General features: G+C 40.5%; 1 protein-coding gene across 2 annotated transcripts; it reads left to right on the top strand.

The window, feature by feature from the left end:
• The first annotated feature begins 5082 nt into the window (after window positions 1-5082).
• On the top strand, window positions 5083-23920 carry C5H10orf143 (chromosome 5 C10orf143 homolog). Of its 2 annotated transcripts, XM_076339245.1 has the most exons (5): window positions 5083-5197; window positions 10273-10413; window positions 10542-10607; window positions 20107-20177; window positions 23666-23920. In XM_076339245.1, the coding sequence occupies exons 2-5, from the start codon at window positions 10339-10341 to the stop codon at window positions 23736-23738; spliced, it is 285 nt and encodes a 94-aa protein (XP_076195360.1). In that variant the 5' UTR covers window positions 5083-5197; window positions 10273-10338; the 3' UTR covers window positions 23739-23920. The 2 variants fall into 2 exon arrangements, with proteins under 2 accessions (XP_076195360.1, XP_076195359.1); XM_076339244.1 differs by lacking the exons at window positions 5083-5197; window positions 20107-20177; window positions 23666-23920 and adding exons at window positions 5415-5489; window positions 14803-19836.
• Window positions 23921-24443: the final 523 nt, after the last annotated feature.

The raw sequence follows: 24443 nt of genomic DNA, 5'->3' as shown, positions 1-24443 counted from the left end.
AGCCTCCCATAGTGCCCAGTTGATCTACCGCTCACCTCAGGTTGCAAAGAACTTGATTGCAGAGGCGATAACCAAATAGGGATGAAGGAAAACCTGAAGACACAGCACACCGCAGTGGCGTGGGCGGTCACTCCCAAGTGCCACTCGTATTTTCCAGCCCTCCCTGAATAAGTCAGTTTACAAAAGAATTGTGTCTTGGTTTACATTTGCTAATTACCATACTGTAGTGCTGAAGTACTGAAATGCATATTCCTTACAGACACGGGTTTTATTCTGTTATATTCAAGCTGGGAATTCCCCATAAAATATTGATGTGTTTTAACATAATTCTCATTCTAGCTAGTCCCTGAACCTACGAATTGATGTGTGGCAGAAAAGTTACTGGTGCTTAATACTATTTTCCTGAGCCGTGCTTAGACAAAGACATAACGGTAGAGAGACTATGTAATTCCAGTTTGAAGAAATTAATGTAGCTGGAAGTTGCTAAGTATTCAGGATATAGATAAGCTATGTTTTGATACAGAAATAGTATTTATTAGTACATGTACAGTGTAAAATAAAAACTAATACCTTTAGAGTATGCCTAAGCAACACCTTTTCTTGTTTTATCCGGTTACATCCTTTCTCTATTCTGATACATCACCAGCTATACTTTTGGGAATTTAGTCTGTCCTTTGCTACAAAAGACTTCTTACTATGCACTAATTCGGCATCTTATTTATACAGAGTGATTAAGAATAGCATATTTTTGTTGATCCTTGCAAAACCAGCTTCTTGGGCATCTGAACTGGTGAGATTTACTAGACTGTACAAATTAAGACTGATCTTAGAAGAAACCTCTGGTTAAAGGAAATGGTTGCATTCAAAGCCAAATTAAAATTTATATTAAACCAGATTACTTTTGTTGATAAAATTATTTTATTTTTGAGTATGAGGTTTTCCCTAGGGGCCTTGACTGTGACTACTGGATGACATGATTAACACATAAGGTTCTCTGCCTCCTTAAAAAATCATTGTAAATCAAGGCAGAGTTGTTAGCCGTGTAGCAAGAGATATCCAGGGGCGACAGCCTGCTTTCACTGAAGCAAAGACGAGATTCAGTACATGTGTGCAACCACATGTTCACACCATTCTTGTTCGTGGAAGGAGTCTTTATTGTCCCCTTTTATTCTGGGGGGTTTAGAGAGCCTTAAACATGAAGAGGAAAAAAAAAAAAAAGCTTTAGAAAACGTAGAAAACTCATAATAATTAGAGGGTAGGAGACAGGAAGAGGGCACTGACAATGGTAAGAATGCATAATAGAGTTCTGAAAAAAACCTTTCGTGATAAGCAAAAATGTGATCCAGCATTATATTTTGACTTTTGGATGCATGACACAAGATAAAACGAAAAACACTTTGGTCTGGAAGAAGGTATAGGTTTGGGAGGTGAAGAGATTGTGTAGTATGAACACTGCAAAACAAAGAGCAAATATTCTGAAACAAGACAGGAATTCACTTTAAGACATGTCAGGTCTTGGTATAATAGCAGTGGGAAAAGGCTATGACAGGTCACTAGTTTTCTTGATTAAATGTCAGTATGAGTTGTATACACAGAATAAAACAAAATGAGGGGAAATTTAACAGGGAATCAAATACAGCAAACATGGAAATACTGACATTTTCATCTAGGAAAATGGTAAAATTAAGATCCCAGTTGAAGACCTAAAGTTTCAGTTTGCTTTGGACCAAGGATGTAAAAAAGAATGAACGTGTCTGTAATTGCAGAGTTCCCACAGTCATGAGTGTTTCTCTAACAGCACTCAACAAGGTGTGAGAAGAAACAGGTTGGAAGGTGTGACAGGTTTGTGACTGCTAAATCTGTTTACTAAGGGTAATCATGAACACAAGGAAACAGTTTTTTTACTGTGAGGGTGGCCAAACCCTGGAGCAGACTGCCCGGAGAGGTTGTGGAGGCCCCATCCTTGGAGATGCTCAAAACCCCACGGGACACAGTCCTGGGCAACCTGCTCTAGGCACCCTGCTTGAGTGCAGAGATCATCTCAAGAGGTCCCTTCCAACCCAAATGATACTGTGAAATTATTCTCATTTTAAATTACCTGGTGCTCCACGAAATGATGGAGTTAACAGCAGAGAAAGCATAGAGAAACATTTAGCAAATGAGCTTAATGGAGGAAAGGGAAAAAATTGAGCAAATGGAGAGAAGAATGAGAAGACTTGTGAGTCCTCAGTTTTTCAGGATACAAGAACACCAAATCTAAGAATGGGATTTTGGGGTGGTATGAAGTAATTTCTCTGCAAAAAAAAGGGCAAACTACTTCAGATAAAAGTCAGAAAAGTCCCAAGAGGCAAAGGCTTTTATGAATTTACCAAGTGCAAATATAGTTGATAGTCTGTGGATGGCAACAAGCTACCTCTGATGACCAAAGTAAATCTCCGTTCCTTTGCTAGAGGTTTTTTTTTTGTCAGGTCTCATCTGCAGAAGACAAGGTGCATCCCTAATTGAAAACATAAGACATTGCATTTGGAGGTGTATTCATGTAAATATCAGCATGTCTTTTGTTTCTAGCCTCTTAGTTCACAAGATGTCTTGAAAAGGTTTGTAAATGATATATCCTCTACCTTTGTTACTGAACTCTTAAAATCTGGTGATTGTAGCGTTTGCATTTTTACTTCAGGCCATACAGTCTTCACAGCATAAGCAATTCATAAGCAATAAATCACTTCACAAGATCACCCTTTTGGATTTGCATGGCTATTCTTCGCAACTTACTGAAGTGAGCTTTCATACTCTTTATCATACTCTCTACAAAGCTAAGCTCTTTCTTATTCAGAAAAATATCCATGGAGGGAGAGAACTGATATTCATTCTGTTCACACAGGTACCACTTAACGGCGCAGTTTGTATGTCAGATGAGACTTTTCTAATGGAACTGCCATTGCCAAACCTTGCACCTGCAGAAAAGGATCCCCTGCCGTATGCTGACACATTTAGATGGATGTGTCACAAAGTGCATGTTTTTTATAGTGCATCCTATTGTTCTAAATATTGTATAAACGGGAAGCCAGTCCACAACGCTAGCTTTGCTGGCAAGACACATAAATAGGCTCTGGGGGTGGAATTGGAAGGTGGCTTTGAAATAATTAAATAAATCTGATTTGATGTGAATGGATTTGGGTTTGGTTCAAACTCTGAAATGACTTATGCTTCAGATGTTCTGCAAACTGGATTACCCAGAGTTAGGGTTATTTTTCTATCGGGCATGTCAAATGCTAAATTTAAAAAAAAAAAAGAATGTGTGGATTATTTTTTTGTGATACGCCCTCAGGCTCAAAGAATGTGACAGAGCATATACTGTAAGTACAACTGGATCCCTAGTGAAGAATAAGCTCTAGAAGGAATGAATGCCAGGGATAGCTTGACAATACGTGTTCTCTCCTGCAAAATACCTTGATTTAGCAGAGCAGAAAAGACAAGCAGTATATTGCACCCTCCTGACTGGGGATATCATCCTGTGCTGGTCGCAAGACCCAGCAAAAGTAAAATGAAGGACTCTGATTTTATCTGTGACATACAGTGCCAGTGAGTGACGAGCATTGTTGAATTCTGCTCAGTCACACCTCCTCCCTTGCATTTTGTTTTCTCCCTTTTGGTAGGAGACAGAGGGTGCAGAAGACACCTTGGCTTCATTAAAGAAGGGCGTCATCCTCTAGAAAAGAATCTTCCATTGATCTTTTCAGAATTAATCTGAAACGAGTATCTCTGCCCATTCTGGATTGCCGTGCAGTTTGTGCGGCTGGCTCTCAGGTCCAAGCCTGTGCGAATGATTTTGGTCGTCTGCTGTCATGGGTGGGAATTTGCAGATGATCCTTGGAAGCTTCTGAATTATTCTGTTTGGAAATTGGACATTTCTGTATTGAAACTCAGGTACTTTCCTGTGACTTAATCTGAAATAATGATGGGCAGCTCATCGCCTGTCATCCCAATGGGAGGGGTGACTTGTACTAGGGAGTAATAGAACAATACGCAGCAGCCAGGGCAGGAGGACACCAGGTCAGTGCAAGTCCCTGTAATGGTCAATCACTTACCTGAATGTCTGCACGTAGACTGAGGTACCTGATTTTAGGTCCCCAAACCTAAAAGTCAAAATCATTACACTCAGCGCTGCTCAAATATGCAACTGCTCCCTAATACAGAGTTCTTTGGTGCACCATCACACAGCATTTGAATGTTTCTTTTAGAGAAGGACAACTTCTGCAAAAAAGGCGTTCGTGTCAATTCTGTGTTCAGTCCTTACTCCTCAGCACAGTGGGTCGTATTTGAGAAGTGAACTTCTTACTCCCTGGCTTCCGTAATGCACACGACGCTGGGCACGCGTAATTTTCTAGTTGTAATTTCCACGTGGCTTCTGATCTTTCCTGGGACTCTAAAGGAGGTTTAGTTCTTTGGGAAAGATCCGATTACAAAATTGGCTCCACTCACTGATGGCAAGAGCCTTGATCACACTGTTACCAAAACAGATGAACTGTTACGGCCGTTCATAAAAAGGTTACTGACACACACTTAACAGACAAAACCAGGTTAGACGGTGGGTTTTCTGACGCTTGCTTTAGGCGGCACGTAAACAGAGCAAGCATTTTCACTCTTCCCTAGGAAGTATCTTTTTTTTTTTTTCCCATCTACTGTGTCAACTTTAAAACTCTCTATTTATTTCCAGCCCACACACTAGTGCAGCCTCAGCTGTACTTCCACGTGGGTTTTGTTCTTCGATGTTTTGGCATTTCTACAGCCTGCAGGCACAGAAATTAGACTGTAAATTACATGAAGTCACAGACACGAACACAAAGGTCCTGCCCAGCGCAGGATTTAAAGGAGACCACAGAGGTTACCGGATATTTGAAGACCGCTTGAAATTGTTGCCCAGCTTTTAATTCATTTGTTACCAATTTAAGAAACACTCAGAAAGTTAATAAAACGCAAATTCGTAAAACTGGTCGTGATGAGCCAACACCCCAGATGGTGTCAGATCGTCCCTCCCCTCCGCAGGAGCCAAGGTTTCGTCAGAGGCGCGGAGGCTGACGGAGCAAACCGGAGGTGCTGACCCCGCTCCGCGGGACCTCGCTGCCCCGTAATCGCCTGCACAATAAATGCAGAGCAGCTGCGTAAAACTCGCGCGTGGCATCGCCCGCCGCACGCTGTAAGGCCCTATGTCACGCAGTCAGACTCGCAAAGTGCGAGTGAGAGGCGGCCTCCCGGCTCGGGCTCGCCCCGCTGCGCCGGCCCCGGCCCGGCCCGGCCCGGCCCGGCCCCGCCCCGCCCCGCGCGGGCAGCAGCGCCCGGAGCGTTTGCGGGGCTGCGAGGCGGCGGAGCCCGCCCTGGCCGCGGGCGCAGCGCGGGGGGCCCGGCCGGCCGCTATGGCCACGCTGCCCGCGCGGGGGCGGCGGGGGGCGCTGCGCGCGCACGAGCCGGAGCTGGGGGAGCCGGAGCGCGTGAGTTCCGCCCGCGCGTGGGGGCGGCGGGAGCCGGCGGCTCGGCCTTCCTCACGGCACCGGCGGGGGGGGAGGGAGCGCCGGACAGGGCCGGCCCCGGAGAGCGCCCCGCAGGCTTCCCGCCGGCGGCGGGAGCGGCCTCTTCGGCCCGGCCCGGCCCGGCTGCGGCGGCTCCTGGCGCGCGGCCTTAGCGGTCTCGGCAGGTCCCGCGGTCAGCCCTCCGCCTGGCGGGGAGGCCGCTGGCCCTGAGGGGGGCTGTGAGGAGGCGGCGAGGCGGCCGTTGGCCCCGAGGCTGTGAGGAGGCGGCGAGGCGGCCGTTGGCCCCGGGGCTGTGAGGACGCGGCCGTTGGCCCCGGGGCTGTGAGGAGGCGGCGAGGCGGCGGCGGCGAGGCGGCCGTTGGCCCCGGGGCTGTGAAGCGGCGAGGCGGCCGGTGCCCCCTAGCGGTGGCGCGGCGGCAGTGCCGGGCCGGGGGCGGCCGCGGCCCGGGTACCGGCGTGCGGAGGGAGGTAGCGGTGCCCCTTGGATCCCCCCGGCCGTCGTTAACGTGGCTGCCTGCGGGTCGCGCCGCCGCGGAGTGCGGCCATCCGCGGGGGGACTGGTACCGCTGTTCGAAGTTAGTGCTGTGTAAGCGCCATCGAGCTTTTGGTCTGCCTGGAGACAGGGAGTCTGCACGCACACTCTCATAATTTTAAGTAGAATTTCACTAAACAAACTTTTTGTTTTTGCTTTTTTTTTTTTGACTGATACCCGCTTTACCAGGTGGCATTGTTAATGCTGTCCATTTTCTGCTGTCCTGGCTCCAGGATGAGCCTTACAAGAATGGTGTGTTTAGCATTTATATGTTGCGCTTCTGGAATAGCTTTCCATTTCAGCTAAGCTTGTGTGTGTGTGTATTTCTCAAATTGGATTCATTCCGAAAAGGTGTCTGTCATCTACCACCTTGTAAGCATCTTTCTTCCTAATAAGTGCCAAGCTGTTAACTTTGCAGAAGTTAACAGGAGTTCCAAGCAAAACTTAACCCTCATGATCACACTCTCCCCACTGTTACTTCATCATCCCTGTTCATGTGTGACTTGAGCAAAAACTTGAGTAGTTAGGAGCTAGTCTCATTTATCAGAGGAATACCATTCTCGGAGAGGAAGAGGAACATCTGTTCAGTGAACTTTCTGACTGTGACTGACAAGGTTACATAGGAGAAATTGCTTCTTTCCTGGTTTTGAGGTTAGAGAGGCAAATAATAGCTTTCTTCTTGTTCGTGAATTGCAGTTTGTCCACTGACAAAGGCATTAATGAACCAGTTGTCTGGAGACCAGATAAAATTCTTCTGAAACTTCTATGACAGAGAGCAACTCAGAATTGCTGTTGCCACCTCTGTAGATAGCAAAATACATGAGTCAAGCTCTGCAAGGTAGTTTTTTAAAAGAGAACTTTCCTTATTACAGTTCAGAACATTTTCTATGTAAAGTAGCCTAGACAAGACATTAGAGATTGTTTTCTTTCTATAACAGTGGTTGTTATGGTCCAGATTACAACTGAGTCATCACAGCTTAATGAGCTCAAGTGAACAGTTGAGCTGCTGCAGTCACGTGCTCGATCACAAACATGAGGTGAAACACCTACCCTTAACCTTTATGACTGTTGAGGTGATGCATACTAATGAAATTGTGCTCTCCATCTTCTAGTACCTGCTCACTGTGGTGCGGGGATTTTTTAGCCAAATGATTGACAACTATATTCTATTTTGGCTTTTAGCTAACAGCATGAGCCCTAGTGACAATGCAGACAAGGTGCTTTACTGTGTAACTCGTACAGCTGTGATGCTGTACAGAGTTTTGCACATTTTAGGTCTAATATCAGAACATTTGTCACTCTTCTTGGGATTCTGTCCTCTTCGGGTTTTAAGCCATTGCCAGTACTGGGGCTTGAAGTCATTATGAACGCTGTAGCCGACCTTTGCAGAGATGTTATCACCGAATCCGCCGCTCAGGGAGGGGAGCTCCGAACTCAGCTCTACTAACTGAAGCAAACAGGGCCAGACTGATCGCTGGGTTTGGGGAGACAACTATTTTGAAGTTGTAGCCATCCTCTTATTTGATGCTGCTATCATGCAGTGTCCTGTGCTAGTGGCTGTTGTAGCTGGGGAAGATTCCCTACATTTTTTTCAGCTCTCCTTCAGCTCCTACTGTATGTTATATGTATGTACATATGATTTCCTTTTGTACGTTCACATAGTTATTTGCATGTATTTCAGAAACTTGCTTTAGGATGGAGCTCATTGATGTTTACTCGTTTTAAGGCATTTGGATTTAGAGGCCAGTAAAGAATAATAGATTTTTCTAGGCTACGGCGAATCACATGGTGTGTTCTGGTTTGGACTGGACTGTGAGCAAAGTTTCCCAGAACAAGGACCTGCATGGACCTCACGTTCCTTCTACTTTCCCAAACTGAGCCATCTGCACCTCTTTCAGTAGGGAGCTGGGCCCTAGTAATGCGGAGCATCTACACATGGCCACCATTGTCCTTTCCACAAAGGTATCCAGTAGAGCTAAAATAAGTAAAGCTGGGCTGGATGGAAACCTGTTTTATACCTATAGGACAGCTGTTTATGAAACACGAAACAGAAGCTAGCCTGGCTTTTAAAAATGTGGTAAACAAAGCAGAAATTGCTTGTGATGAACATATTAAATTTATAGGAGATCTTTCAAATCTTACAGCTAAACTAAAAAAAATAAATAAAAAGGCTAGTGGTAGTCTTTCTTAAATATTTTCCGTTGCATTTAGGTTAGTTATTTCGATGTAGCTAGTTTTTGCACCAGTTTAGTTTCACTGTTCATGAAAAGCAACGTCTGTGAGGCCTTTATCCTCTCAGCATCAGTGAAAATGCATGTGTGTTTTCCAGGACTTTCCAGCTGGAAAAGAAAGTTACAGAATATCTTCTCTGCAGAGAGACCTGTTTTCTGCCTGGTGTAGGACAGTGTGTGATTTGCTATTGCTTGCCTTAAACTACTTTTCCAAGCTGGATGTAGCATGATCATTCCCTAACAAAAGTAGTCATTCTGATGAAATCCTTGCTTGCCTTTTGAGTAGCTAGCTCATTGATCCTTACTAATCACAGGCTCTTTGAATCCTTCACTAAGTGTGCTCTGTGCGCAGGCAGGATTGATGTATTGATTGTTTCTTTCCTAAGAGAGAGAATTCCAGAGAGTGAAGTCTTCCCTGAAGCTAGCCTCTGCTAGAAACTTCCACAAATTGTCTTGGCACTGGTATGAGAAGTTTGTCAGCCATCTACTCTGTATGCTGAATTCCTGTCACTGATGCTAAGTATCTTACTCCACCCCCCCAAAAAAAACCCAGTACCTTGAATTTATTTCTAATAAGCCAAATTTCTTCTGATGTATGGCAGTAAATAATTTTTTTTCCTTTTCTCCTTCATCTCACACTTCTTACTACTTACGCTGCTGTACCGCTATGCTGTACCTTTTAATAAAGGACGAGTTCTGCAGCAACAAAGGGGAGAGAATGTTTTCCCAGTGGAAGGCAGTCTATCTTTAAAGGACTTTCTCAGACTTTTTGTTATTATATTATTCACTTTCTTAGTACAATACATATTTCACTTTTTGATTTACTTTCCATCCAAATATCCTGTATTCCTTGATAGTGTTCTCGTTTCAACTGTTTTCCGCTGAGGTTCCTGTTGTATTGATCCATTTTATTTTTGCATAACATATTCAAATTTTAAATTTAGTTTCCGTGCTTCAGTAGTCTGTTAGTTCTGTGGCAACACATCTTCTGCCTGTGAAATCATATGCTTGTGAAAGAGATCGAATATTGTTATTCCTTAAACAAAGTTTGTTCAGAAAGGCATCAGAAAAAAATTTCAAAAGTTTGTGTATCTCTCTGGAATTCAGAGTCAGACCCTGAAAAGTCTGTGTCAGTTTTGAAATTTCCCATTATTCTGTTAATTTGCTGTTACAATTTCAAGGAGCCCCTGGGATTTAAGGTAGTCCTCCCATTGCATGGGATAGCAGTCACAGGCCAAGGATACTCTTGCATCTTAACCACAGACTTGCATCTTAACCTTACCAGTTCCTAACCTGGTTCTCACGGAGTAGTAAAGCAGTATTTCTGGGGACCTCTGATCTTGCATTGGGTTGCTAAGCACTGTGAAAAAGACATCCCTGGTTAGGCCAGCCCTTTCTCTGGAGGTGGAGTGTCTTTGATTTGCAGGACATCCAAGTGTCATTCAGTGCTAGATAATAGCTCAGGTTAGAGCTTCAAGAGTGGGAAGTTAATTGGTTATATAGCAATGGAAAGCTGTAAAAAGGTGATGGTATTCAGAGAAAGATACAAAAATCATTACAAAATATGTCTTCATAGCTGACTGACTTGGCTTCAGGGTTTTCCTTCCGTTTCCTTGATGTAATTAGTCATTTCACACAACTTCCACTGATCCGCTCCTTTGATAAATGCCATCCTAAATTATACGCTAATGGAGGGTGAAGTATGCTCTTTTCCCAGTGGCATTTTATCCCCAGTTTGTGAAACTGAGGCACAGAGACATTTAGGGAGATCTGCAGATTCCCCTGCTCATCCAGCATGAGATGTGGTGTTAAATACAAAATTTTGGTGTTCTGGCCTAGTGTCTGGTAGTCCGTTACTAAGTTATGTTCTTCCAAATGAATGCAAGATCCTTATCAGTCGTAAACAATAAAACCCTCAAAACTTCTATTCAATGGCCTATGCCTTGTGAAGGTATGTAAATACTGCTTTTGATTCTTTCAGAAGCGAGCATGCAAGCCATTAGAAACCATTCCAAATGAGGCTGATGCTCGCCTCATTGATTGTGCCATGGAGCTGGATTCTAAACAGAAAATCTCCCCTGACTGTGGTCCTTGGACTACAAAGACAAAGCAAAATTCAGTGGTAAGTTTACACTGTCAATAACATCTATTTTTTAGAAGAACACCTTTAAAATACATTTTATAATAACATTGCAGATAATGCTCCCCCCCTTTTTTTTTTATGGTTTCGTATATGTTTTTGTTCATTAGATTTTTGAAAACCATGGAAGCAGAGGTACTGCCCAGCCTTGCCCAAGATGTATTGCTGGAGAATCTGTAAGTACATTAACCTTCTTTCTGTGACATAAAAGATAGACTTGTTCTTAAGTATTAGATCCATAAAACATAAAGTTAATAAAAACCGCAATTACATTTCTCAGGAATAAAGCATGTAAATAAAAGAAGGCAGATTGATTTAGCATTTCTGAGGTACGCCAGCAGAGCACAAACTAATATGTTTCCAGCAGCAGTTGGAAAATATGGAGACTGTGAACACATTTTTCAAATTCACTCCAAAAAGCAGAGTTTAGGAAGTAACTAAAGCAAACAGTAACACACAACTTCCTCTACCCCATTTTTATATCTTCATTGATTTACTGGATCATAATAAAATATTCAGGAATCCCATTCTATCTCCTGTTTTTCCTTCTAATTGGATACTTCCTTTCCAAAGACTAGACATAGCCTGAAAATATTACACTGTAGACATACCAGAGCTAGTTTTAAATGAGCTAGCTAAAAAACCAGTAGCGATCAGAGCTCGGCACAGACAATTTGACTTTTCTGAAAAACAGTGCAAGTATTTGGACAGCTGAATAGTGCTGACTTCTGAGCTGATTCAAATAGGCTCCTTTTGGTGTCCAAATTAAGCTGGTTAAAACCTGTATTTTTTTTTATTTATGTAGGCTGTAGTCACAGCTATGATTTGGCACCATATAGTATGCCGTAATACTGCAGCAGTAGCCCTACAGTCTCCCACTAACAGATGGCAGTGATCTTAACCACTGTCTCTTTTTTCCCCTGGATAGAGGGCCAAAATCCTCAAGGGATAATGGCTGGTAACAGTGAAAGAGGTTATGGTATTCCTACAGTTTCATTTTTCATGCAAATTGTCTAACCAAAGTTTAGGAAGTTTCTTAAATGTATGGGAGCTACCCTTGACTTTTGTTTGTATCCTCTGCATCCTTTTGAACCATCAAACAGGATTCCTTAGAGAGCCAAAAATGAGGAGAGGTGTGGGGGAATGCCATGCATTTCTTCAGAAAGGCTGAATGTTTATAGCAAAATCTTTGATTTGATGGAATTAATGGCAAAGTTTCTGTTGAATGCTATGAGACTGAGGATGCTTTCGTAAGTGAAGAGCTGTGACTGAAAAGACATTTACCATGTCTGCTATGAAGGAGAACACCTTTCCTATGAAGATGGACTGAGAGAGTTGGGGTTTTTCAGCCTGGAGAAGAGAAGGCTTCAGAGAGACCTTATTGTGGCCTTTCAGTACTTAAAGGGGGCTTATAAGAAAGATGGGGACAGACTTTTTAGCAGGGCCTGTTGTGACAGGACAAGGGGGAATGGTTTTAAACTAAAAGAGGGTAGATTTAGGCTAGATAGAAGGAAGACATTTTTTATGCTGAGGGTGGTGAAACACTGGAACAGGCTGCCCAGAGAGGTGGTGGATGCCCCATCCCTGGAAACATTCCAGGTCAGGTTGGATGGGGCTCTGAGCAACCTGATCTAGCTGAAGATGTCCCTGCCTATGGCAGGGGGGTTGGACTAGATGACCTTTAGAGGTCCCTTCCAACCCAAACTATTCTATGATTCTATGTTAATTTATTTCTGCTCATCTTTAAAAATAAAATAGAAACCAGATCCAGAGCTGACTTTAGGAATATAGAAACCAGTATGACCACCTATGTGGATTACCAAGTTTGAACTTTCCAGACGTGTTACCATCTTTGGAGGCATGGAGAACATCTCAGGGATTAAAACCCAAAAAAGAAAAGAACATCTTGGGATTAAAACCCAAATCGGCACATTAGGAAGTCAGTTTTGTTGTATTCCAGAGTTACAGTGACAACATCAGAGTTTGTAAAATTCTTCTATATCAGTGACCACTTAATTTTGGAAAATTATGATTGCTTTTATGTAACATGAGTACAAATACTGTAATTCCAAATAACACCATTTCTATTTTAAGTCAGATTAGCCTGACTTTTTTTCCTATGGCCTAGTAATGAACTTGAGATAAAAAACAGATAACTTGAGGGGGTAACATTCACCTCCTCCACAAACATTTACGTATTGAAGTTTGGTTATAATGGATGACCTGTTCTATTCACTTTTAAATGTTTTTCAGCTACAGCTATAAGAAACAAGGAAAACAACTTGCTAACTTTACTCAGTGAGAACTGGAATCTCAAAACTAAACAAATTTTCTACTTGCCTGTCCTTCTGTGCTTTCAATATAGAAACTCAAGGTAGTGTTATAAAAATCTGGAGCCCTTGTAGAGCTACACACTAGACTTGTTGCTAAATTAGCCTCATATTGTTGAGTTGAAATGGAAAACGCTTTGCCCAAAGCAGGGTGATTTTAAATATGACTGGTTTTAAATATGATTCTGATTTCCGTGACGTACCCTGTAGTGGGGGGAAAAGTTTGCCCATGTGTGTTGCAAAATGTCAAATATAAATTAGAGTTCAAGGAGTAATATACAATGTTTGGTAATGGAATAATGAAGTTAGCATATATATTCAGTTCTCCATTATTTCAGTCATGGGGCCGGAACAATCTGGATAAAGAAAAATATGACTGCTTTTGCACTGATAGCTTGCTCTTGCAGAGAGGAGGGACTCTCTTTGGCTCCCAGTTCCTGTTAGGAGAGTTTGCTAGTTTGGACATACTGCCACATAAAGACAGGACTAGAGCAGCCAGAATTGTGTTGCGGCATAGCTGAATTCACGTCATGTTGAGCTAACATATCCACCCTGATATAAACCGGCTTGTGTGAGTGTCCTTGCATTCACAGCATGATTCGTCTATAACCCCGCTACCTGTGGATGATGAACTGATCATATAGATTTGTTAATTGTGTTCTTTTTGGATAATCAGTTATTTGTGTCCGGTAACATAATAGGTAATACAGTTATATTTCAATAAATTTGGTAGGAATTATAGTAGTAAACTTTTTTCATTTTTTAAATAATAAAAAGCTTATGTTTAGAGTATAATGTCTAGTAAGAGCTGGTAAGAGCTCAGATAACTTTCTTCACAGTTAAAATTTCACTTCAGGGAAATCAGAGACTGTCACAGTGATTAACATGCATTATGGAAGTCCTTCAGAACAGCTGAAATGAACAGAAGGGAGGAGCCTACAGGTAGCAAGATAAAGGATGTTGTAATTTTTTTTCATGATCGATAATGTTAAAATCCTATCAGAAGCTTTATTCTACTGATGGTAGGGAAATTCGAATAAATTAAAATACCCTAACTGGAACAAGTCAAACACAAAGCATATTGGGCTGAGACAATTTTTCACTGCTGTGGGTAGTCTTATCAGGATTGTATTTTGCATCAAGAAATCCTGATATTTATGGAGCTAATCAGCCATGTGAGGAACTTCACTAACATCAGCTTTCCTGAATACATTTATTTCTGTGTCACTACCGTAAGTGCTGTGAACTTCAACATGTATTTAAAGGCATTATCACTATTAGGTTTGCTCTTTCAACTTTTAGACCTCTTTTTCTACAATTAATGACTACCACATGTTTCAGAAGGAATAAGAAGTGGATTAAACCACAATTTGAGAAAAGAGTACTACTTTAGTTGCATTTTTTGTAAGCTTTCTTTGGACTAATGTGTTATGGACTATTTAGGCAGGGACTTAGAAGAAGAGGAAGAAGTGGTGTTAAGTAGAAGGAAGCTAGGTAGGATTTCAGGGCAGGGAGAACACCACCATCATTCTTGAGATTTTTCTGTGTTACATGATAGCTAGAGATAAAACTTTTTTTGTTCTAAAAGTATTACTGTGAATACATTCTTTAAACAAATACAATGTGATACAAACAAATGCAGACTTGAGTTTAAAATAAGTTGCCAACCAGAAAGTAAATTTCTGTTCTATGCTCAAAATCTTTAAATGTTTAATGGTTACATAGAATAAGGTATCTGGTGTTATAGATAGAAGTATGATGGTAAAATTGTCTATATTCTGTATGGGTATATTTTAACTTCATGTGCAAAACAAGTATCGTAACTCAGTCATGCTGCTTATACAGATTACACTGAACGTTCCCTTTACTGTCCAGGCTTTTTAGTTGTCCACTAGTCCTTCAGGAATAAAAGGGAACATTTGTCATGCAGTTAGTGGAACTGTCAGTTTCTTTTAAAATAAAGTTTGAAAATATATACTGAAAAAAAGACTTCAGGATTTGATGAGATAATTTTTAGTGACATGAAATCTTGTCATTTTAGGGGCACTTCAGTCATATCCTGGGCTTCTAGAAATTGAGAGACGGCAGATCAGCAACACTGCTTTTCTTTTTAAATTCTAAAGATGCACCTGTGAACCCTGTACAGCTGGGTATCTGTACATTCACTCATGGCGTGGATTTGTGTGTGGTATTCAGCATATAGCAGTTTGCTGTATGTGTTACTCTTTCAGTGCACAATTATGGATATCATTGTTTTTACACTTGAAAAAATGCTTCTGCTTTTAAGGTAGCTCAGTATATGTTAAAAAAAAAAAGTTGATTTAATGTTTTAGAGTAGTTAAGTTGATCTGGCCTTTGGCCCAGTCTTCACCTGGGACTAGGCCAAAGGTCATGTTGATACAAGAGATTTTTCTGTCTCTCTTGGGCACTTTTCTCTCTTTCACTTTCTCTTGGAAAGCGGCCCTTGCATTTACATGGGTACAGGGCCTGCAGTTTTAGCTCAGCTCTGTATATGCAGCAGAAATGGGAGGACAGAAATGTCTGCATTTTTAGATGGCTATTCAGCTGTGAAGGCCAGTAAAAATCCTATTGAAACTTACGTTTAAATCCAAAATATGCATCCAATTCAGGTATCTTACATGCTAAACTTCTTGTTTGTTTATAACAAGCAGAGTTCGTGAATGTGGCAGGTAAATACCTAATAGAAAAAGCAGTATTACTTGAACAACCCTCCATAAAGCGAAGATGAATAGTAATTCAGCTCTGTGGAGTTCTCACAAAGTTGTTAAGATACCATCTGTCACTCCCTGACTCTGTCTTTCCAGTTATTGTGATATTAGAAGAAATCTGTTTAAAAAGTCTTAAACTTGTCATCCAACATGATTTTACTGGCTTGTCACAAATAATTTCATCTACGTTTTGCCAGTATATAGGACTATATAATTTTTAAACACATGCAAATTTTTAGACTAAGATAGCCGAGTTGTGCTATTTGGGTGTGACACTTCAGTGGCTGCTCTGGGATAGGCAGAAGAGTCCTGAAAGCTCGGAACTGAATGGCAGTACGTTAACCCTCTGCATTGGAGGGAAATTGCTGTGACCTGCCAAAGTTCACAAAGAAAGCAATCTCCGCTGTCTGGAGAACTGCTGAGCTATAGCTGTGCCCTGCTGCCACTCAGCTTTTGGGCAGAGTTCAACCCAAAACAGATACGGCAGGCATGACAGCATTTGGCCTCTCCTGTTCTGAGAGCAGCCAGTAGCCAGTTTAAATTAAAATGGTAGCTCCAAAGTTGCAAAAATCTAGTGACAGGCTTTTAAAGGTTAGTTTCCCAGTGGGGTTTATCAGGCTGCAAAATCCTTAGACAAAGGTTTTTCAGACTCCTAGACTGCTTCCCATATTGTGTGTGGAGTTGTAGCTAGCACTGAGTTGACTGTTACTAAGGAGATAGTCTTCCTAAATACATGAGTATCATATAAATACTGAATTCAGTTAAGTAATAGATGAGGAAATAAGTCTATAAAGCAGAGCTGCCCTAAATTAGCATACAGACTGTTTGATTAGGAAAGAATAAGTTTCCTCCAAGCCAATATAAATTTTAGTTACATGGAAAATAAATATTTTCAAAGTGCAAAATTTTTCAGACGCTTCAAAATTTTCTTCAGTCACAAGCACAGTACAATCTGTACTGTATATCTGTATACACTATATACAACAGATCAAATCTCCAAGAAGCACAGCAGTTTTAGAAATTGTATTGTCCCTGTTATCTTGAAGATCTGAAACTCATCTTGAATCCTCCCACTCCCAATACAGGTTGATGCAAGCACTGGTATCTATCCAAGCTAGAAAGGAACATAGCCTCACTTGAAACGGTAGTATGATGAGCAAATTCCCGTATACCAATAGCAGAGTTTATCAACTAGTGCAAAATAATAATACAAAATGTTTTCTAAAGACTGAAATTACATATTTGTTACCAAGATAACTAGATCATATTTTGTGGGCAATTCATTTGTACATTTTCCAACCCCTGTTTTTTAAAAATCCTGGTGATAATAGCAGCCAAAAAAACCATGACTAAGCATCAGTTCCTGTGCTGTAAAAGTTGAAATAGCTGCTTGAAGGTAAGAGCCTAAAAGGTATCTGAACGTTTCGTTACTGCAAAACGACTCAAAACCTGTTATCTTTCTTCAAGTAAAATGTATGACAAGTAATGATTAGTAGAACAGCGTATGGTCAAAATTTAGGGTATCCAAAGAAGAGAATATCAAAAGTAGACTTGGACTCCACAATGGAACAGTCTTCTGCTGGAATATGTTGGAGCAAAGAAGTATGCCATCATGCTTAAAACACGGGGGATATGTCTATGGATTATCAAACCAAAAGGGTGCTTTTCATTTAAATAACTCAAAATTTTATCATGTTAAGCATTCACAGAAACCAGTGCATGTATTTCTTCTGTTTGCTTTAAACTGAATTGTATTTTAATCTGGTATGGAGTATGGTAAAAATGAGAACCGACTGGGTTTCCTTATGGTCCTCGCAGGTTTTGTGCCGTGTTCTTTTTAATTCTTCTCCTTTTAGAATAACTATTACTTGTTTTTTGTAAAATCTTACCGTACATAAATCACAGGACTGGTCATAGTTTGTGGCTGCATTACAGAGGCTGATGAAGTCATACTAGTGTTCGATTTTAATGTAATTTTTTCGTATCGGTCTTCCCATTGTTACTCTACACTGTGCAGGTATTTTATTACACTATCCACCCTGGCTCTCAAGGCTGTCCTTGGAGATTACTGCATCTATACAGCTGAACAAAATAGGAGAACTTTATCCCATTTTTTTACTCTGTAGCCTGCAGTGTGAACATGGGCCTGTTGTATTTTCTTTACACTGTTAAAAATGTAATGCTGCAGTTTACATCTAGTCTAACTGATGAGTAGTTATGTTATTCACATGTACATTTTGAACATCTCAATGCTATGCTGTAGAAACTAAACTTGAGTAAAATGGTCACAAGTAGGGTTCTTTTTGTTTGTTTTTAACTATAGCCTTTTGCATTCTCTAGGAACACAATACAGGATGTGTCAGATCAATTCTATAATAATATTTAAATACCCCCACCCCCCGTTCCCCTACCAATTTCATCTGTTTTGAAAATGAACTCCAAAAAGGGGTGTAGAAACAGATTAGCTAGCGGAAGGTTAACTCCCCTCATTTTCAGCCTATCCTAATTACCACTGTCACGTAGTTATACTGCTGTCAATATGATACATCAGAATAGAAAACAAATGAAAAACACTTGGCAGTTACCATCTCTGCTGCATCATAACACAATTTGTAATGAAAAAGCGAGTATTAAAAAAAAGTTTTTGATACAGAAATGTGATGCCTTTCTTCCCTAGCAAAGATTTCTGTGCAAACCCGTCTGTATCTTTCTATTTCTTCAGAGTTGATCAGTGTTTTAATTTTTGCATCCCTAACATTTCGGTGTCCAGGATAATCTTTCCTAGTTACTTAACTGCAAAAGCACCAGCCCGGGTCAAATGGGAACACCTAGTTCAATATCCTGTATGCTCTAGTGACTAGTAGCAGGCAGACGCATGGGAAGAGTCCAAAAAACAGGACACATATTGAATGGAAAGACTTTTTGCAAATACAAAACCAGTATTTTAGATCAGGTTTTGTTGCGGGCATCATTTCTTGCCTTATAGCTAAGCCTTGACCATCAAGTACCACAGAAATTATGAAAATGTCAGTAGTTTCCAATAGTATTTTTTTCTTTGCTATTGTTTGTTGATATAAAAAAATGTATTGGCTATCAGGAGAATGTTAAACTTGACTTTGCTCTTTTTATTAAGCATTGGTATCTTCAATATTTAAGAAGCAGTTCCTGTATGACTAGAATTCAAGTGTGTGTGTATACTCATACTTCATTTGTGCAGTGTCAGGATACTCTTCCTAGCATTTGTCAAAAATAGCAGCTCCCTCCTTTCTGTTTTTCTTGAGTTGGCTTACAATACAAAAAAAAATAAAATTAAGAAACCTCTAGGAGTTGCAGTTCAAGGCAGGAGGCAGAAGGGTAGTTGCGCTGTACCTTTTTACTAGTGTTCTAGATTCTTCCTTGTTGCAGGAGGCCATAAGTCCTAACAAAAACTTGGACAGATTTTTACTTATGTCTCTGGGAATGCTACTGCTGATAAATAAAGTATTCTGGATAGATGTACATTTCGGTTATATTCTGTGTAAAGTATCTCAAAATGAAATAACCGGTGTTGCTCACTTTGTGAGCCGGCGTTTACGTCCAAGCATTCATCGCTTCACGGGGCAAAGCAGCACCTGCTGCATGTCGCTGTGTCTGCTTCCCTTGGTCCTGGCAAGAGCACCTGCTGGTCTTACTCCTTCTAAAATGTTAACTGGCCTCTCCAGCTGACTAGAAACATGTATAGCTGTTAGAAACATCATCGTTTCTGATTTTTTCACAAATGAGAATGCATACACTTCTGGATAAACTTTAAAGTGAATCTTTTGGCTAGGAAGTGATTCCTTATTCTGTGCTTTCTAATGGGGTAGGGAATGCATTTATAAATCAGCCAGTATGGAAACAAATTGTAGTTTAATAGTCTAATATATTGAAGGTTTATAATCGTGGTATTTTTTCTAATAGCTGTACTGTGTAATTTGTTTCAGGATTTGTCAGTCAGAATCATGAAGCTGCTGTAATAGGTACAGATGAATGCCATGCAGGCTGGGAGAGGTGAATATTTCTTTAAAGCAGATTTGTGTCAAATCTGCAGTAGAACCACAAAATTATTTTTGTAAGACTTTTCTTCACCTTGTATAACTGTGAAATTTTGTTATATTGATAAAATTATATACTCTTTATATTTCCTAATACCGTGGTTTGTACACAAAATAACCTGAGTGATACTTTATTTACATGTATATACTAAAAGAGGCATATGGTCTGTTTTTAATTCAGGTTAAGATGATATAATCTAATATTTTTAACTTTGTATTTTGTAAATTGTTACTTACAAAAGCAGAAGCATTAAACACCACTTTGGCTACAGTATGAAATTGACTGGTTTTGTTATTCCATTCATAATTGAATTGCATTCTGCAGACACTGAGGTATAAAGGTAAATAAAAACTGTTCGCAGCTTATATTACAGTTTCATTTGTGTGGTGTAGCCCACACAGTGTTTCCCCCTCATGGGCCAGATGTATGAATGATATGCAGAATCAATATTTTGAAACAAAGTAATTCCTCTGCAGGTTTGCCTTAATAGAGAGTTAAACATTAATATTTTTCAACTGATCCCTCTCCATCTGTGTCTCCAGATTTTGTTTTTCCTCACCTACTTGGAACACCTGAGGATCAGACCTACGTTCCTGTGGATTTCAGTAGAAATGTAGGTGTCTGGATACCTTCATGAATCTAAACTGTGATCTCCTTAGACTATTGCTTTTTTTAGGTTATCATTTTGCTTCATAGCAGTGTGGTTTTGAAGCAAATCCCCCGACCATTGCCACTTGCTGCAGTTGGTAGCGCAGTTTCAGTGCACAGGGAACGGCTTCCTTCAAAATGAGCCTGCCCTGGGACCTGCACTCCAGCTGCACATCAGGTTCTCCCCATGGGAGTCTGAACCAAGGGCTGCTCCTTTGGACGGCTTCCGCTCAGTGCAGCAGACCGAGTTTAGTCCAACGTAAAACCTCCAAAGTATGTATGGCGTAGGTGTAGGGGCCTTAACAGGAGCTGCTGCGATGGGCTGCTCACCTGCTGGATCCGACTGCTTGCTGGTGTGCACGTAAGCGTGGTCGTTCACCTCTTCCCATCCCAAAAGAGAGTCCATTGCCTTGTGCCACGAAGGCCTGTTGTTGCAAGGCTTGATGAGGAGCCCAGGTACAGGGCAATCATCTGCATGACGCCTTCCTGAGGAGCTGCCAGTCTTAACGCAGATGTTAAACCACATACAGGGTGCACACTGCCCTTTAAAGCCCTTACCTTAACTTGCCATTTCTGCAAAAATCTTAAAAAAACAAACAAACAAACAAAAAACCACAACCAAAACAAAAAAAAAACTTGTTTGATAAATAAACACACATTAACTTAATTGCTTGCTTGCATTTATTCCTTTCTGGAGAAAACAGGTTTTGACTGTCTGCCTTGGAAAAGTCTAACCTTGGCCATGCTGTACAGGCTAATGGTCCTGGAAAAGGAACAATTGTCCTCAGGAACAGCAATACTGATACCAAGGGAGGGAGGATGAAGGCATAATTTTTTGCTTGCATTTTTTCTTCTTTTGTCACCTATTCTTGCATGTATTGAGGGTAAAGTAACTGTCTATTTATAGACAAACAGGATTTTGGCTGGATAGCATTGTACACACATTTTGTATAAAGGTAAGCAGATGAAGCACGAGACGATGAGAATTAATCCTGGTCTGATGTCTGAAGTAGCAAGAGCGAATGTGAAAGGGGTAGGATAAATGTAATATTGATTAAAATAATAAATATATCTATGTTACATAAAATTTTTGTACTAGGTTTAGTTGCTTTAGACTATGGTACTAGCATTCGCTTAACTATTCATTTGATGATAATTACACGTTAACTTGTCATCTTGACTGCCAAAAAAATGGAAAAACAAAATTTTGGGTTTAGTGTGTGGGATTTAAAGGCAGTCTGACTAGCCACGAAGACAAATTTATACAACATATATGTTGAAAATAATATATTTAAAATGAATGGTGTTTATGTCTAAATTAGCTGGGAAAACTGTATGCATATTAAAACTTCAGCATCTCTCCTGAGAACCCCGTACGGTGGTTCCTGAGAACGTAATGTGATAGCCTGTATTAGCAGATTAATAGTCACACATTAATAATGTTACTTTTGCCTTGATTACTGGCAGTAATTATAAAATTAAGAGTTACACCTTGACATTTTATCACACATGAAACTTCCATTTGGGATAACTGCATATAAACACCGCATATGCAAAAATGTACATACTGCTCTGAGAAGCACAAAGACCTTCCATTGCTGGGGAGACAGGTAGTTTACTAAAATGACTTGCTAAAAAAGAAAATCCACAGGTATAGTGGGAAACGTCCCATGTCAAGGGGCACCGAGACTCATCCGTTGCTCTCTCTTCCTGAGTTGTTCCCAACTCTTTCTCAAGTGAGCAAGCAAAACATTGGCCATCTTGTTCTCTTTTTAAACACATGCAAAAGAAGAAAAAAAACCAGGAAGATCAAATAGGCATTAATTGATCTGAACCTCATCTTCGGTCAAATAATGTGTCCTCACCAACTTTAAAAAGCCCATTTGCCATTCTGTGACAATGTATGTGTAAGGTCTCTAAACTGCGACATCCAGCTTTGAATGAGTTGTGCTTTGTTCTTTGCTATAATGTACCGAACTCTGTTTCTGAATCCGAGTTTTCAAACAATAGCTTTCAGAAACCTGAACAACAACTTGCTCGGTGTTTGGCTGCCCCATGGGATATGGTCCCTGCCAATATTAATGTGCACATGTTCAATACGTGGTGGCTCTTACTTAGCACTAGATATATATTGTATTAGCTTCTGAGGTCCATACTATTTAATGCCATTTGCTTTGTAGAATCAGGTGTAGTGGTATTTGTGTATGATTATAGTGTTGTTACTGAAACAATATAGAAATCACCGCATGATATTTGCTTGCAACACAGGGTGTCATTCATGAGTTATACATAAATGGCAGCTTTACATATTTAAAGGGAACATGGATTGCTTCATATCTGAAGTATGTTTCCCAGGAGATAACACCACCATTTGATCTATTTTTGATTAAAATGTAAAAATTAAAAATTAAATCAAATGGTAGTATAATTCCTTTGGGAAAACATACTTCAGTTATGAAGTATTCCCCATAGTAGCCTTGAGAATCTTACAGCTGTATTGTCTCATCTGTAGGTGGTCTTTTTATGTCTCACATAATTAAAATGAATTGCTGTTAGAGAACCCATACTACTGCATACAGATTTATGAACCTTGAGGCACCTCCATTCACAGACAAACAGTGATATCAAAAGCTAACTGTGCAGATACACTGCATCAAGGCAGGTGCTGGTAATCGAGATGTTTACTGGGGAGCGTTACTTATCTCTGCCTTGAAAGGGTAAACAAGGAGCGTACTGTAAAACGATACTGCATTTCCAATAAAGAACGGTGTCTAAAGAAAGATAGCGTACAGTACAACTGCATTATGCTACGTGGTGTTGTAGAACACAGTAGTTAAAATATTCAAAGAACATTTTATATACTAAGGAATGGCTGATATGTCACCAGAAAAAGATTGTGAAATTGGATTTACTAGGAAAATGTGCTCTACAAAATCTAATGCAACTTGTTTATAGCAAGCTGCTTTATCAGACTGACTCAGAATATGGGAATGTATATTTGATAAGATTAGAGAATAGTGGGGATCAGAAAAAATAAGACTATAGAATTTGCATTCACATTTTCACATATCTGAAGGACAAAAATGTCATTTATTTTTTGTTTGGTTTTGATTCTCTTAGTCCTGTTAATGCTATCCATAACAATGACTTGTGACTATGCATTCTGTTCAGGCTGTAATTAAAACTTCCATAACATACGTTTCAGTGAAAAAAAAGGGTGGAAGTGAAATGCTCGGATTTAATGTTTAAATAGAGAAAAGAAAAAAATTCTAACAATGAAAATATAAAGTCTGAGAGTTCCATAGTGCCTTGTAGAAACATTTTGTAATAAGCAGCAGGAGTGTTCAAATTTCAATGTAATACTTAAAAGAAAATGTCTCTGATCTTTGAATTTCTTTATAGAGGGGAGTTTTTAATGTATAATCAGACTAAAATCCTCCTGTAATTGCACAGTGAGAGGCCTGTGAAGTTTCAGGAAGGCTGCAGATGGAATACAGACCTACAGAAGCAGGAAGATTTTTCCTAATCTACGGAGCCAGCAATGCGAAATCAGCCTGAGGTTTCCCTACGCACGTGTTCAGCATGGGATATCTCTCCACCAGCTGTGTTGCCACCTAGTGATGGCCAGTAATGGTTCCAAGTAGGCACGACAGTTAAGTATTAAGAGCAATTACAATGAAATCGTCTATCTCAGAACATTAAAACAGTAGCACGCAGTTCACGTTGTACTTTCTTCCCCTTTCAAACTGTTCAAGGTCCGCAAGCCTGGCTGTGCTGGAGGGTCTGTCCAGCTCCTCGTGAAAGTGTTCCCCCTCCAGACTGAAACCACGCTATTAACATTTACCCCTTAATTGCATTAACATAAGCATCCACATATGGAGCGACTAAAGCTTTGCACTGTGTCTAATCCCTCTCCTCTTGTATTCTTGCACTTCACCAGAGATCCCCCTGCTTCCACCTCTGCTGCTGCAGCAGTAAAGCAAACTGATAACGTACGGTGCAGTCCCACGCTCCCTCGGGTGTACAGGAAAAAAGCTGCCTGCTGCACATCCGCATCTACACCAGCAAGGTGTGACACCCCACAGCAGCCTCAGAGCTGCCCCCTTGGTCAAGCACAAATGAAGGGAAGGAGGAAGAAAATGTCTATGTAATCTTCCATATTTTCAAATAAAAAATAGCAGTGCTCGGAGCCACTCTGCAGGAGAGCAGCAAACAAAAATCTACAGAAATA

Source organism: Aptenodytes patagonicus, chromosome 5 (genome assembly GCF_965638725.1).
Source record: "Aptenodytes patagonicus chromosome 5, bAptPat1.pri.cur, whole genome shotgun sequence".
Taxonomy (NCBI): Eukaryota; Metazoa; Chordata; class Aves; order Sphenisciformes; family Spheniscidae; genus Aptenodytes; species Aptenodytes patagonicus.
This window is presented reverse-complemented; position numbering and strand designations above follow the sequence as displayed.